The 15183-nt window shown below is 46.2% G+C and overlaps 1 protein-coding gene across 1 annotated transcript; it reads left to right on the forward strand.

Annotated features, from left to right (window-relative positions):
- The first annotated feature begins 667 nt into the window (after positions 1-667).
- On the forward strand, positions 668-12979 carry PLPBP (pyridoxal phosphate binding protein). Its single transcript, XM_081843367.1, has 8 exons — positions 668-812; positions 3180-3287; positions 4961-4996; positions 5517-5592; positions 6555-6689; positions 8913-9055; positions 9152-9250; positions 12169-12979. The coding sequence occupies exons 1-8, from the start codon at positions 717-719 to the stop codon at positions 12304-12306; spliced, it is 831 nt and encodes a 276-aa protein (XP_081699493.1). The 5' UTR covers positions 668-716; the 3' UTR covers positions 12307-12979.
- Positions 12980-15183: the final 2204 nt, after the last annotated feature.

Consider the following 15183-nt stretch of genomic DNA (forward strand, 5'->3'; position numbering starts at 1 on the left):
ATAATGGAGAGGGGGTGGAATGGAGTATCCTGGTGAGGATTCATGAAAAGAATAATGGAGAGGGGGTGGAATGGAGTATCCTGGTGGGGTTTCATGAGAAGAAGAATGAAGAGGGGATGGAATGGAGTATCCTGGTGGGGTTTCATGAGAAGAAGAATGAAGAGGGGATGGAATGGAGTATCCTGGTGGAAGGGTTTCATCCCTGGACAGTGGTATTCCTACTAGCTGGTGCTCTGCAGATCTTCACAACAGCCCTGTGAGGGGGTTCAGAAACAGCTGCCAGTGCGTGCACGGCGCTGCAGGTAACGAATCCCAAAGATTCCTTCCTTTGGAGTTCTGTTCTGGACTGATCCATGGCGCCTCTGGAATTCCTGCTCGAAAAACACCCCCTCCTCTTGGGAAGTATCCGCTGCTGCGATCACCGCGCCAGCGGCGCCTCCCGCGCATGCGCTCTGGGAGAAAAGCATTCCCCCCCCCCCTCCGCTTCCCTTCCCCCGCAGCGGCTTTTCCCTCGGCCGCCCTGAGCTGCGGGTCCCCGACCTCTCCAAAATGGCCGAGGGCCGAGCCCAGCCCGCAGGCCTGAGCCCGCCTCCTCCGGGCCCCACCTCCGAGCCTCATTGGCCAGCCGAGCAGGGCTTGGAATGGCGATTGGCTGCCTACGAGACGGCTGCGTGTGTGGCGGAAGCCCGGCCCAAGATCCGCGGCGCGGCTGGGGAATGTGGAGAGCGGGGATGGCTGCCGGGGAAGGCCTGGGACCGGCGCTCAGGGCAGTCCAGGAGCGGGTGCAGCAGGCGGCGGCCAGCAGGCCCAAGGTGCGAGGCGGGCGGGGCGGCGGCGGCGGCCGGGCGGCTCCTGCCCTGGAGGCGGCGGGTGGGAGAGACCTGGCGTGGCCTGCAGATCGCTGCTCGCTGCTGCTGCTGTTATTAATAGCCTATGTATCTTTTAACGTGAATAACTTATTACCGGGTCCCCCCCCCCCTTTTTTTTAGGAGCATAGCCAGCTGCCTTTTACCAGATCAGAATTTTGGTCCACCTAGTCTAGTGTTTCCTGCACTGACTGGCAGCAGCAGCCCCCCCCCCCCCCGCGCAGGGCCTTTTCAGCAAAGAGGGGGGACGCCTGGGGGTAGCACACAGGGAACGGGGAGACATGCAAGGAGATAGTCGGGTCGTGGATATCATGCACGATGAATGTTGATTGTGATCTAGAAAAAGAGGGGTGGTTGGCTTCATATTTTTCTGTTGCAACAGAGTTCCCTCCCCTCCTAGCAAGGAGGCAAGGGAGACCCAGAACCAAGAAGAAACATCTCTTTTAAGGGGTTGCATTTTGGCGTGGAAAAGGAGGGCAGTCCCTTCTACAAACAGTCAGAAATTACATCCCACCTAAGGTGGGGTTACTGTGGCTCAGGCAGGCCAAGGTGGGATATTCCTGAGGATTTAGCAAGTTTCACATAGTTCCAGACACAGTTTACACAAAACATTAGCATTTGATAAGACAATCAGGATGCCTGTCAGACATCCCTCAATGCAGAGCATCTGGGCAAACAATGACAATTAATATAAAGGAGGTTCGTAGATATAGGAGAGGAATCCCTTCAGGAACTTCCCCTGATTGCTATCTGAGTTCTCAAGCAAGGAGGATTAAGGAGGCAGAGGAAATATTTAGGAGTCCCAAGATGACTTTTGGATTGCTCTCCTGTACTATTTTAGACATGTGGTTTATATACCTATGTGTGTGTGTTTACCTTGTGCAATTATCAAAATTTATTCTATGTTTGAGACCATAGAATTCCTGCAACAATTATGTTCTCCATCAGGTCTCAGATCGATCCCCCTTGGAAGTGATGGTTGAACTCTTAAGCAAAAACACCTGCAAATGACACCTCTGGTAGCCAAATCTGCTCTGGCAGCGTTACATTAACGTGTGGCAATTTTATGCTGTGAATCATAGACTCATGCTGCAAGCTCATAGAAGAAATGTCTTGCTTTTTGCCCTCTGTTGTTCCTTGTGAAGGCCTTTGACCATAGACAGTGAACTGAATGGAATTGATTGACTGGCAGCAGCACTCCACATTCCTTGCCCCTCTTGGGAGATGCTGGGGAATGAGCCCAGGGGCTTTGCAGATGAAAAAGCTGCCCTGCCATTGAGCTGTTGTGTCCCCTATGCAGTCCTGCTAAAGTGGTGGGATGCAGAAGAGAGGACAGGACTCCTGTACCTTTCAGTAGATGTGCAGAAGAGGGACTTGATGCACAGCAAGCTATACCTGCTGAAATTCACTCTTATACACATCTGCTCAGCATGCAGGAGCCCTGTCCTGTTCTGTATCTGCCCTCATCCCAGAAATTCCTATAAGCAATTAAGTAGGGAATAATAATAATAATATTAAAATATTATTATTAGGGATTAAGCACCACTGAATACAGTTGGACTTTCTTCCAGGTATAAGCAATTAAGTAGGGAATAATAATAATAATATTAAAATATTATTATTAGGGATTAAGCACCACTGAATACAGTTGGACTTTCTTCCAGGTAAGTGTGGATGGAGCTGCTGTATGTTCACAAAGCAAGACTCGGGATCTCTTTGAATCATTAAGTCAGAACCAACGTGCCTTAAGAACCGTGAAAAGTAAATGCTGTTAAGTTCAGCGGGGCCTCCCAGGGCAGCAGCTATGGGATTGCATTCGAAGTTACTCTAATTGAATTTATTATAAATAAAATAATTGAGGTTGGAAGCCCAGCTTAGGGCAGATTCACAAACGGATGTGTTGTTGTCGTTTGCTGCTGTTGTGGATAGTCATTTGGCTTGTCTTAAGCTTTGTGTTCGCGTTGTCATAGTCAATACTTATTGCATTTCATACTCATTTAGCCTCGTTTTAAAACATTTTTCCTCCCTCTCACTTCACTATTCAATGCAGTGAACTATTAATCCATGGAAGCTTATGCTATAACGTGTCTGTTAATCTTTAGGAACTTTTGTGTTTTTCCCACCTTAACTCAAAACAGAACATATGAACTTGTCTCCCTTAAAAAACAAAGTTCAAGATGGATGTGAGATAATATGAAATCTCTTATCAGTGCCTGTTGGCCTGGGATAAATATTTCCCATGTTCCAGTCACAGAGTTGTGAGCGTCCCCATGTGCACTTGGCCACTGACCATTTCTTTCTTTGCAAATACAGGGATTGCCTGCTATACAGCCTCGCCTTGTTGCTGTCAGTAAAACGAAGCCAGCGGAAATGGTGATTGAGGCCTACAACCATGGGCAGCGCAGCTTTGGAGAAAACTATGTGAGTGTCCTCTCTGTTTCCGCATTGCTTGGGTTTCAGGACCAGAAGGAAATAAGGCCTGAAGCTGCTGAGATACTCACAAACCAGATGGACACAAAAGGAGCTCATATTTCATTAGTCCCGCATCACCCTGGAGAATTGTGGCATAGCTGGGGAGTAAACGTTACAGAGACAACTTAAGTGGCTTTAAAAGATTCGCAAATGGAGAGAAGGCTGCTGCTCTCAGGTCACGCTTTCAGGCTTCTCATAGGCCTCAGGTTGGCTGCTCTGAGAGCAAGGTGCTGGGTTAAGTGGTCTGATCCATCAGACTCTTCATATGATCCTAAATTTGCTAAACTGAAACTTTGAAAAATAAGGGACACTTTGTGTCTGTGAAGGAAGAAGACAAGCCTGGCTCACGCATGAGGCAAGGTGAGGTGACCACCTCAGGCAGCAGGATCTACAGGGATTTGGCAATTGTATTCCAAGTGTGGTCGCATCATTTGTAAAAAGGCAATGTGATATTGGAGGTTCGATTGTCAATTCCTTTGCCAGAGAGCTTGGAAGTCACCCTTTTCACGGCTGTTGTCAGCCTCTTCCATGATGTATACCAGCAAGGTGCAATCTGATGTCATGAAGGCAGGCCTGAAAGGCTGTGACAATAGCAGAGATAACTCTGGATCTGGCCACATTCCCACATTCTCATTTATTTCGAAATAGCTTCTGGAGGTCTTTAAAATGTAAGCTAGACCTGCAGATATCAGTTTGCTCATCACTGTGCAGCAGTAATGTTATATTACGGCTGGTTAATTTGAGTTGCACATGAGTGAACATGGGGAAATAATTGCACTAATGTTGGATACAGGGGCATCAATGTGGTTTGAAGCAGTTTCTTGGACAGAATAACTGTGGGAGCAGTTGGCAATCTGACACATGACTTTGTACTCAAGAATAGTCTCTATTAGCAGTTTTACAAATGGATATTGCCTCTCTTGTAAAACGCTGCACATTAACCCTTTTGCCTTCAGTTGAGGCATAATTGGAACTCACTGTCTTAATGCCATGCACATTTGCTTGTAATGTTCACCCATGGTTTGACATCTCTTCCTCCTCATGCACCTCCCTATCTCCTTTGCAGCTTGGAAGGACTTCTGCTAAGATTAGTTTTACTTAAAAAAAACTAAAAAAAAAACTTGGCTTAGTGTTAATGTTTGAACTGGGAATCCTTCTTTAAGATTAACTCTGGTGAGTTTTATAGCAAATCAGCTTCCAGCCTTTGATTATGAAACTGTCATTGTTTTAAACCAGGACCCCTTGTTTGAATGCACCACTGAGTCATCATTCTTTTATTGTGAAACTAAGCGTGGCAAAAGTCTTCCTCCTGGTCACAGGGGAGGAGGATAGGGGAGGAATGTTGTCCTTAGTCCATGTTGCATTAAACCAAGGATGGAGAAGCTGTGGCTGTCCAGATGCTGTTGGACTACAACTCCCATTTTCCTGGACTAGTGGCCATGTTGACTAGGACTAATGGAGTCCAGCAGTATGTGGACAGCTGTCCCGTTTCCCACCTCTGCAATAAACCATGGTGTTTAGCATTGCATGTGAACAGAGGCACTTGTAAGTCAAGGTGGTTGAGTTAGAGGTAAGGCAGAGCAAGCCTGGCAAAATTTAATCCATGTCTTAACTTTCTACAGGTCCAAGAACTTCTAGAAAAGGCATCAGACTCCAAAGTAAGTTCATTTTGTGTGCTAGATAAAATCCTCATTCTGTCAAGTTGGCAGAGGCTTGTTTCAGAAAATTGACTAGTAAGCTCATGTTCAGAGAAGAATCTGTTTGCCTTTCAGTAGCTGTTCAGTTCTTTATGTATAAATAGCAGATAATCTTGGCCAAGATGCTTCTTTTTGTTGCGGAACCCCAGTCATTTGAAATAATTTTCAAGCACAGATGGCAGCCTATATGCTGAATCTGTCCCAGCAGAGGTTATTTACACTGACAGCAAACTGCTACTAAGTGCGTTAACTGCCATCAAAATAATTTTAACATTTGAGGGACCTTGGATGAGATTTGCCCCTCTCTTCTTACACAGGGACCATCCTTTGTCTTTATTATCAGCCACTTTATGACAGTTTTTTGCCTTGAAAATTGAGTTATAAATAAATAAAAATGAAATCATCCTTCACTTGCAAGTGTTCTATGGATGCCTAGCATGAAAATGAATTTCAAATTCTACTCATTTGCCTCTGTTCTCAGATTCTTTCTTCGTGTCCAGAGATTAAATGGCATTTCATAGGCCACCTACAGAAAAACAATGTCAACAAACTCATTGGTAATAATAATTTCTTTTTGTGCTCACTTTTGGGGTGGGGGGGGCAGGGAGACAACAATAAATCCTTTGTGTACATTGGGGGGAGGGTTGTAATGTGCTCACTTCAGTGAATGCACTACTGTTACCAGCTCTGACTTAAGGAGATCCTGATTTTGAGATGCAGTTAATTTGCACAGTGCAGGACACAGAACCAGTGATTTCTCTAAAAATTGAAATTGGGGCTTGGAGGGATTTATTTTTCCCAGGACTTAGGGGCTGCTGCTGTTAGCAAGCATGGACTTGGACTATGTGGCATGCTATTATTATTATTGTTTTAATTAAGTTTCGCAGTCATGGCCATTTCATAAGATTTAGCTTAGTTTTCAGTAGGTCAGCTGTACTTGCATCCTCCTGAGTTGTAATTTTGATCTGTTAATGGATCTGAATGCAATGTGGTAATCTTCAATGGTGTCTCGTATGTCTGGTCCTTCAATTGATAAACTTATTTAGTTAATTCATAAGATCAGGCAGAAGGTGACTGAGAGACCAGCTTCTATTTTTGCTATTTTTTTTGCTTTTTGTATGTGCCGTGGGCAAAGGGCCCTTTTCTCCTGCTTGGTTTAGGACAAGACGGTTTCTGTTCTCTCTTCCCCGTTCTAAGATGTTGTTTTGCATTATACATTTTGAAAACATTAGTTAAGAGGTGATTAATAATCTAGAAACCAGAAAGGAGCAAAAGGCCTTGTTGTTCAACCAGTCATCCAATAGCAGGGCCAGCTGTCTCCCTTCACCAGTGTTGGGATATTGCCTGATATAGCCTTATGGTGCAGGGAGCATTGTGCTACTCAGGTAGAGAACGTACAGTTTATGCGAGGGTCCCTAACTTGGCAGTACAGCTCATACTGTGCATTCTGAAACTGAATAAAACTGGGATGCTTTCTGCAATGGATATTTGCTCAGATTCTTCTTTAAATGTCATCTAGCGGTACCTAACCTATTTATGCTGGAAACGGTGGATTCCCTAAAACTGGCGGACAGAGTGAACGGGTCTTGGCAGAAGAAGGGGTCTTTGGAGAAGCTAAAGATCATGGTGCAAGTGAACACCAGTGGGGAAGACAGTAAGTAGATTTGATGTTGTTCTCCCCTCTCACATGCCAAGGGTTCAGGCTTGCATTTCAGCCTTCTTTTAAAGAGCAGCACTTTCTTTGTATGATCCTCCTTCATACACACACAAGTATGACATGTGAATGCGTGGAAGGGTGATGTTGGGCTCTTTGAGGCTTCTGCGTGCCTTGCAGGACATCCGGAAAAGGAATCCTGTGCACAGGCAGCTGAATGCACTTGGCTCTTGGAGCAGTTGGGATCCCTGATTCTTCCTAGCAAGGCTACCTTCACCACTGGGAGGCAGCAAGGTACAGTGGTGCCTCGCAAGACAAAATTAATCCGTTCCGTGAGGCTCTTCGTATAGCGGTTTTTTCGTCTTGCAAAGCAAGCCCATTGACAGCTTAGCGGATTAGCGCTATTAGCGGTTTAGCGGCTTTTAGCGGATCAGCTGATAAGCGGCTTATCAGCGGATCAGCTGATAAGCGGCTTAGGGGCTTAGGAAAAGAGGGAAAAAAGGGGGGAAACCCGCAGGAACTCGCAAGACATTTTCGTCTTGCGAAGCAAGCCCATAGGGAAATTCGTTTTGCAAAGCGCCTCCAAAACGGAAAACCCTTTCATCTAGCGGGTTTTCCGTCTTGCGAGGCGTTCATCTTGCGGGGCACCACTGTATAGTGTGTACCTCTGGTTGCGAATGGGATCCGTTCCCGTTCGCAACATGAAAAGCACGCAACCCGAAGTGCCGTTTCTGCACAGGTGCACGGCGCAATTTAGCGCTTCCGCGCAAGTGGCGAAACCTGGAAGTAACCCTTTCCGGTACTTCCGGGTTGTCACGGGACACAACCTGAAAAAACGTAACATGAAGCAAACGTAACATGAAGCATGACTGTATAGAGTTGGACTAAAACGGAGGAGACACAGGTGCAAATTCACCATGAAGCTGCTTGAATGACCAACAAGCCAATCGGTTTTTCTGAGCCTAACCTACCTCATAGGGTGGTTGTAAGGACAGAAGGGTCAGGGAGGAAGAACTATATATACATCACCTGAGTTCCTTGGAGGAACAGAGGGTTGGATTGAACTTTGGAGGAACCTTGTATTGATTCACACCCTTGGTGTATCTAGCTCAGTATCGCCCCTGCCACAGTGATCCATGCAACGGTCACCTCCAGGCTTGACTACTGTAATTGGCTCTCCGTGGGGCTGCCCTTGAAGCTGTCCCAGGAACTCCAGCGGGTGCAGAATGCTGCAGCGAGGCTCCTCACGGGGTCTCTGCCATGGGAGCATATTCACCCAGTTTGCCCGGGTGGAAGCTGATTCCCAGTGCTTTTCCAGCTGCACTGGCTCCTGGTGGAGTACAGGGTCAGATTTAAGGTGCTGCTTTTGACCTTTAAAGCCCTCCACGGCCTAGGACCCTCGTACCTACGGGACCGCCTCTCCCGGTATGCCCCACGGAGAGCCTCAAGGTCCATAAATAGCAACACCCTGGTGGTCCCGGGCCCTAAGGAAGTTATATTGGCTTCAACCAGAGCCCCAGGGCCTTTTCAACTCTGGCTCCGGCCTGATGGAATGCTCTGCCTCATGAGACCAGAGCCCTGCAGGATCTGATTTCTTTCCACAGGGCCTGTAAGACAGAGTTGTTCCGCCTGGCCTTTGGCTTGGAGCCAATTTGATTCCCTCCCTCTCTTTCTTTTTTCTTTTCCTTTCTCCTCCTGCGATGAGGCTACATTTTAATATTTTAATGTTGTATTTTAATTTTGTTTTTAAGTTGTTTTCATTCAGCTTGTTTTTATTATTGCTTGTTAGCCGCCCTGAGCCCGCCCTTGGCTGGGGAGGGCGGGGTATAAATAAAAATTATTATTATTATTATTATTATTATTATTATTATTATTATTATTATTATTGATGACTGGCAGTGGCTTTCAAGGATAACAGACAGAGGATATTCCCAGCCCTGCTTGGAGATGCCAGGGGCTGAACCAGGGACCTTCTGCATGCCAAGCAGATGCGCTGCCACTGAGCCATGGTCCTCCCCCAGAGGTTGCAATAAAAATGCAATGTATAACAAGGCAGGATAGCTCAGTTGGTAGAGCATGGGACTCTTAATCTCGGGGTTGTGGGTTCGAGCCCCATATTGTGCAGAACATTCCTGCATTGCAGGGGGTTGGACTAGATGACTCTCGTGGTCCCTCCCAACTCTTAAAATGCTATGATTAACAAATAAGCTTTTCTTTTTAAAGGTAAACATGGGCTGCCGCCTGGAGAAACAGTAACAACAGTGGCACACATCCTCCAGAAGTGTCCCAGCCTGGAATTTGTGGGCTTAATGACAATTGGCAGCTTTGGGCACGACCTCAGTAAGGGGCCCAACCCTGACTTCCAGGTATTCCTGATCTGGGGGGAAATACTCATATGCAAAGCTTGTCTTTTAAGGAAGGAGAGGGCCAAGTTCAATTGCATTGTCTTCCCTCCCCTGCAGATGTTGATATCCTTGCGTGAGGAGTTGTGCGACAAGCTCAATCTCCCCATTGAAAAAGTTGAGCTGAGCATGGGGATGTCTACAGACTTCCAGCATGCAGTAAGTCAGTCTATTGCCTTTTATTTTCTCTTTTTCTGCAGTTTCTAATCATGGGGCCTTTCTCCTTTCACTTCTTCCTCTCTCCCTCCCTCCTAGCAGAGTGTCTGGCCCTCTGAGTGAGCAACCAAGCTCATGCTGGAACATTTGAGTAAATCTTGGTTTTCCCATGTGGACAGCTTCCCTGCTTCTCATAGGCAGCGTCATAAACCCATGGACTTGGCAGTGAGCCCCATTAAATTCAATAGGACGTAACGTCTGAGTAGACATGATCAGGGTTGCACTGAGAAGTATGCTGCACGTGTCTCTCTTTGCCTTCATTTCTCTTCCATTGCTCTCCCTTGCCTGGCTTCTGTTTTCTCACCAGACCCAACAGAAGCTGCTACTTCTTGTATTTAAATCCCTTCATCCAATGAAAGGTTCTTCTCTCTTTATTTTGTTCTCTTTATCTGCTCTCATGATCTCCACTGTGCTTTTACTTTTGTCCTTGCTAAGCTTCACCTATTCCACACTTCCGAGTCTTTGAGTGTTTACACACCATATGTTCAGCACCTAACCTTGCCATCAAGAATCCTGGAAACTGTAGTTTACCTCATAGCAGAGCCCCCATTCCCAACACCCATAACAAACTACAGTTCCCATAATTCTTTGGGGGGACCGGGTGCTTTCAATGTATGGTGTGCACACAGCCTTTCTTTCCCACTGTCCCTTTCTCTGGGATGCTCTGCCTCCCAATTTTCCCACTTCTTCCTCCTTGCAGCTGGCTTGAACTCTTACCTCTTCTTCCAAGCCTTTGACATCTCCTCCTTTCCCCATCTTCGCCTTGTGTCCTTCCTCATCATTTATTTACATCATTTCTCCCTTCTTTTTAGATGGCAAGGTCTGTTCCTTCTTAGCAAAACTATTAGATTGTACAGTGGTGCCCTGCAAGACGAATGCCTCGCAAGACGGAAAACCCGCTAGACGAAAGGGTTTTCCGTTTTGGAGGTGCTTCGCAAAACGAAAATGTCTTGCGAGTTCCTGCGGGGTTTTTTTCCTCCCCCCCACTTTTTCTAAGCCGCTTATCTGCTTATCTGCTAAGCCGATAAGCCGCTAATAGCGCTAAGCCGATAAGCCGTCAATGGGCTTGCTTCGCAAGACGAAAAAACCACTAGACGAAGAGACTCACGGAACGGATTAATTTCGTCTTGCGAGGCACCACTGTACTTACTGTATTATCACAGATGCTTGTTTTTGCAGTTCACAAAAGTGTGAATTTGTTGTAAATATTAAGATTATACCAGCAATAATGAGTCTTTTTGTAAAAAAAAAAAAAGATTTAAATCAAGTCTTACTGACTAGTAATTTAAATCAAAATAAATCCACCCTGGATACACTACAGAGATTCCAGGGAATAGAAAGGGAAACAGAAGCAGGAAAAAGGCACTAAGGGAGGGGGAAAACAGCAGCTCTTTAGGACCCCACAGAGTATCTTCATGTGTTATTTCTCCCCATGCAGCATCCTGCTCCAAAAGGAGCCAATATCCTGCCATCGACCCATTATGTCCAATTCCAATTAAATTTTTTATTGCACCAGCCATAGGCCATGGCATCATTCAGAAGGAGAACAAAAAGAAAAAACAAGAACAACAATAACCATAAAAATCATCGGGCACAGGCATACAATAAAATCATGGTCACGGCTACTAAAACTATTTGTTGCATTAAATAGAATAGAATAGCAGAAGATTCTCAGGTAAGGTGTGCCAAATTAAATATCTGAATCCCCTTTGCAGTTGACCGCTATTTTGTCTAGTTCCTTCCTCCTGATCTTCTTAGCTGCCAGCGCATAGAGTGCTACTTTATAAGTAACAAAGTCGTTGGTGTTGCTCAGCAGCCATTTCACCCTTTCCACCCTATTCAGATGTGTTCCATTTGTAAACGGGTTTTATAAATCGGTCTCTTGGGTCTATATATACATATACATGAGAATGAAAAATACTCTGGAACAGGGACTACATAATCGCATGAGCACTGTTCCAGAGTATTTTTCATTCTGATGTATATTATATCTACTTGAAAAAAGAATGGTTAATGAAGAAATTACATATCTTTCTACTTATGAGTGTTGAACTAATTGGCTGATGAAGAATTCTACGAAACAGTAGTTGTTATCCGGAAACACTGTTCAGCAGAGTTCAGAGTTGGACATCAGAACTGGACATTTGCTGATTATACAAAGCTTCATAGCTTGATCTCCGCCGGGTAAAGTCTGGCACCGTGATTCATTTAAGGACTTTCAGAGACTTCAGTTTCTTGGTTTTGATGTTTTGAATTATCATAAAGTTTTTCACATTGTAATTGTTGCTGGCTATCGTGTCGCTTTTGATATTGCTTACTCATATTTTGCAATACAGGGGTTGGTTTGTTTACAGTGGTGCCCCGCAAGACGAATGCCTCGCAAGACGGAAAACCTGCTAGACGAAAGGGTTTTCCGTTTTGGAGGTGCTTTGCAAAACGAATTTCCTATTGGCTTGCTTTGCGAGACGAAAATGTATTGCGAGTTCCTGCGGGGTTTTTTCCTCCCCCCCCCCCTTTTTCTAAGCCGCTTATCAGCTAGCCGCTAAGCCGCTTATCCGCTAAGCCGCTAAGCCACTTAACAGCTGATCCGCTAAGCCGCTTAACAGCTGATCCGCTAAGCCGCTTATCACCTGATCTGCAAAGCTGCTAAGCCGCTTATCACCTGATCCACTAATCCGCTAATGGGCTTGCTTCGCAAGACAAAAAAACCGCAAGACGAAGAGACTCGCGGAACGGATTCTTTTCGTCTTGCGAGGCACCACTGTACTAATTTACAAATGGGGCAGCCAAGGCCTTTCAGATCAAAGTTCCAACTTCCAAAGCACCCATGATCTTTCTCCTGCTTTTTTTGCTGCATGCAGATTGAAGTTGGATCGACAAATGTTCGGATCGGAAGCACCATCTTTGGAGAGCGAGACTACCCCAACAAACCTTCTAGCGACAAAGCCCCGAAGGAGATTAAAGGCCAGCTGGAGAATTTGACAGTGAAAGAGCACTAACAGGAGAAGGCCCTAGCGATTCCTTCCATGGAGGGAGGGGAATCCTTTCTAATAGACCTTACTATGCACTTGACTTCCCCTTTGGGCTGACAGCTGTGTGACACCATCAGGTAATCAGAGGGCATCGCAGGCACTTCGTCACATGTAATTTTAATATTGTATATCCATAGAGATTGATTTTTTCTAAAAAAACAACAAAAAACCAGCAAATGGAGCACCAGTGATTGACAAGTGACTTTTGGTACCTTAGCTGAAGTGACTTTAGATAGCTGCTCTGGATAACCAGCTGACTTAAGCCCTACTAGGTCTGGGCAGGTAACATTTCCAGCTGTGAACATTACACATTTCTAATCAGAAACTTGGTTTCCCTGAGGTGGAAACCCCTCTTTGCGAGGGTGCCATGGCCATGCTCCATTGACTAAGCCCCCCTCCACCATCCCACTGAAATGCTTTATGGGTAAACTGCTGTGTTGTGTACCACCAAGCATCCTATCAGAGGTCAAGGTCTTAGACCCTTTAATGACACTAAAAAGCACCTGTTCAGCATGATCGGTTTGCTGCTTGCTACACTGTGGAAAGAGAGGAGTCAGGGTGCACTTGCAAGCTTAAGCTACTGGCAGCTTTTGAGCCACAGGTTGGGAAGATTTCTCCTTTTTTAGGTTGTATTCATCCTCCGAAGACTGCTGCTACGAGTTTTGATAGTCGACTGCATATCGCTTTCTCTCTCACATTATAAAATGTCCCTTCCCCCCCCCCCTCCTCTGGAAAATTGATGGTTGGAGTAGTTCTGCTAGGTAAAAGCAGTATGTTCTGCTAGCCAAAGCCGGGAAATTCCCTGACTCTGCTGCTGACTTGCTGTGTGATCTTGGCCAAGTCACTTAACCATACTGTGCCTGTGTCCCCTATATGAGAAAAATGGGGCTGACCTACCTCACGTGGGAGACCGAGAGGCTGTTGTGCCTGGAAAGTTCCTTGAAATGCCCCCCCCCCCTTCCCACACTCCCTAAACCCCACCTGCCCTGGAGGAAAGGCAATACTGCAGAGTAGAGCAGTCTCGGACAGAAGGCCAAACTAAACCTGCAAGTAGCACATGTGTGAAGAAACTTTTACCCTGGGCAAATGGTGAACTCCCAAATTTTAATGCAAAGCATCCTTATCCCAGATACTGGGTCCCAAGTGGCAGAAAGTAACGAGTTGTTTCCCCACTGTACATATCTTAAGGTTCATTTAAAGCAGCCATCACTCTTGCTTCACTAAGACCACTTCTAAGTATTCATCTCTCCTCTGCAGCATCCCCAATCGGTGAAAATGTTTACAGTGAAATCTTGTTTTGTAACTCACATGTTGACAATCTACTTCAAGGCCCAGTCTGCTGCTACAAATGACTTTAGTCCCCAGTAGAAATATACCCTCCCCCCGGTCCTCTTTTCCCTAATAGCTTGGGAATTTGGTGTGTCTTTGGGTTACTCCAGCGGTGTGTCTTTGGCTCAGGTACCATAGTTCAGTGCTAGGACACATGCTTGGCATGCAGAAGGTGCCAGGTTAAAGCCTTGGCGTTTCCAGTTCAAGCAAAAGCAAGTTATAGATGGATAGCATACCTGAGACCCTTGGGAGCTGCTGTCAATCTTGGCTCCAGTGGGCTAGCTGAACCAGTGGTGTCACCTAATATAAGCCAGTTTCCTATGCTCCTAGCAGTGGGACTTGGTTATTCTCACCCTGGACACTGAATGTAACTGCAAAGAACAAACACCCAGCCCACTTAGTGTCCCACTACGTAGGTGCAATGCTAAATGCAGCCCAAACCTCTTCCCTCCCGCCCCGAGCTCCGCAGTGCAGTGTTTTCATGTGTGTTAAGAAATAAAACCAGTTGTGGATCAGAATACTGTACCATCTGTGCCAGTTACTAAGCTATTAAAGATGTTATTTTTTCTTCTTCTTTTGTTCTTGGTGTTGTGAATTGCAAAGGGGGAAAGGAAAGAACAGTGCTGGTGGGTTTGTGCTTGGCTGCTCAAATTTTATTGCCCTTTGAAGGCCAAGAAGCTCTTGTTCTGGAGGGATGGCGGGTGTCCAGCTCAAAATATGCTGTTCTAAAACAGACCACCCTGCTCTGGTCTGAATGCTCTCCAGGCTGCTTTTGCACTGGACCCTGGGGAACTCATCTTGCAGTCCATTTGGTGTGGCGAGGAGGGGCAGGAGGCTCTAGTGGTCAGCAGCCGGCCTTAGAAGTTGCCTGATGACACCAGCCCCACGAAGAAGAGAGGGTTGCGTAAGAGAGAAAGGGTTCTGCTCTCAAATGAGGTCATGTGCAGTAAGGGGAGTGCAAAGCATTGTGGGAGGGGAAGTGGTGGGGTGCACCTTGGAGAAAGCAGTCTGGTGGGGGTGAGTGTACATCGGCTTCCCGTCTTCAGTGCTGCTGAAATAAGAAGAATGACACACTTGTACAACAAGAGAACGGGCCTTTGCTGCAGTGGCTCCCTGTCTGTGGAATGCTCTCCCCAGGGAAGTTCGCCTGGCGCCTTCATTATATACCTTTAGGTACCAGGCAAAAGTGTTCCTTTTAAACCAGGCCTTTGGCTGATTTGATTGACATCCTATGCCCTTTTAAAATGTGGGTTTTTTTGGGGGGGGGATATTGGGTTGTTGCTCTTTTTTATTATATATTTTGTGGTTTTATTTTATTTTTGTTCTGTAAACTGCTCTGAGACCTTTGGGTATAGGGTGGTATATACCGTATTTTTCGCCCCATAGGGCACACCTAGTTTTTTGGGGGGGGAATAAAGGGGGGGAATTATTCCCCCCCCCAGGTGCGGGGCTGGGGCGGGGGAAGCCCGAGCTTCCCCCGACCTCAGCCCCCAGAACAGGCTGCTATCCGCAAGC

This window comes from Podarcis erhardii (genome assembly GCF_964252035.2).
Source record: "Podarcis erhardii genome assembly, chromosome: 16".
NCBI lineage: Eukaryota > Metazoa > Chordata > Lepidosauria > Squamata > Lacertidae > Podarcis > Podarcis erhardii.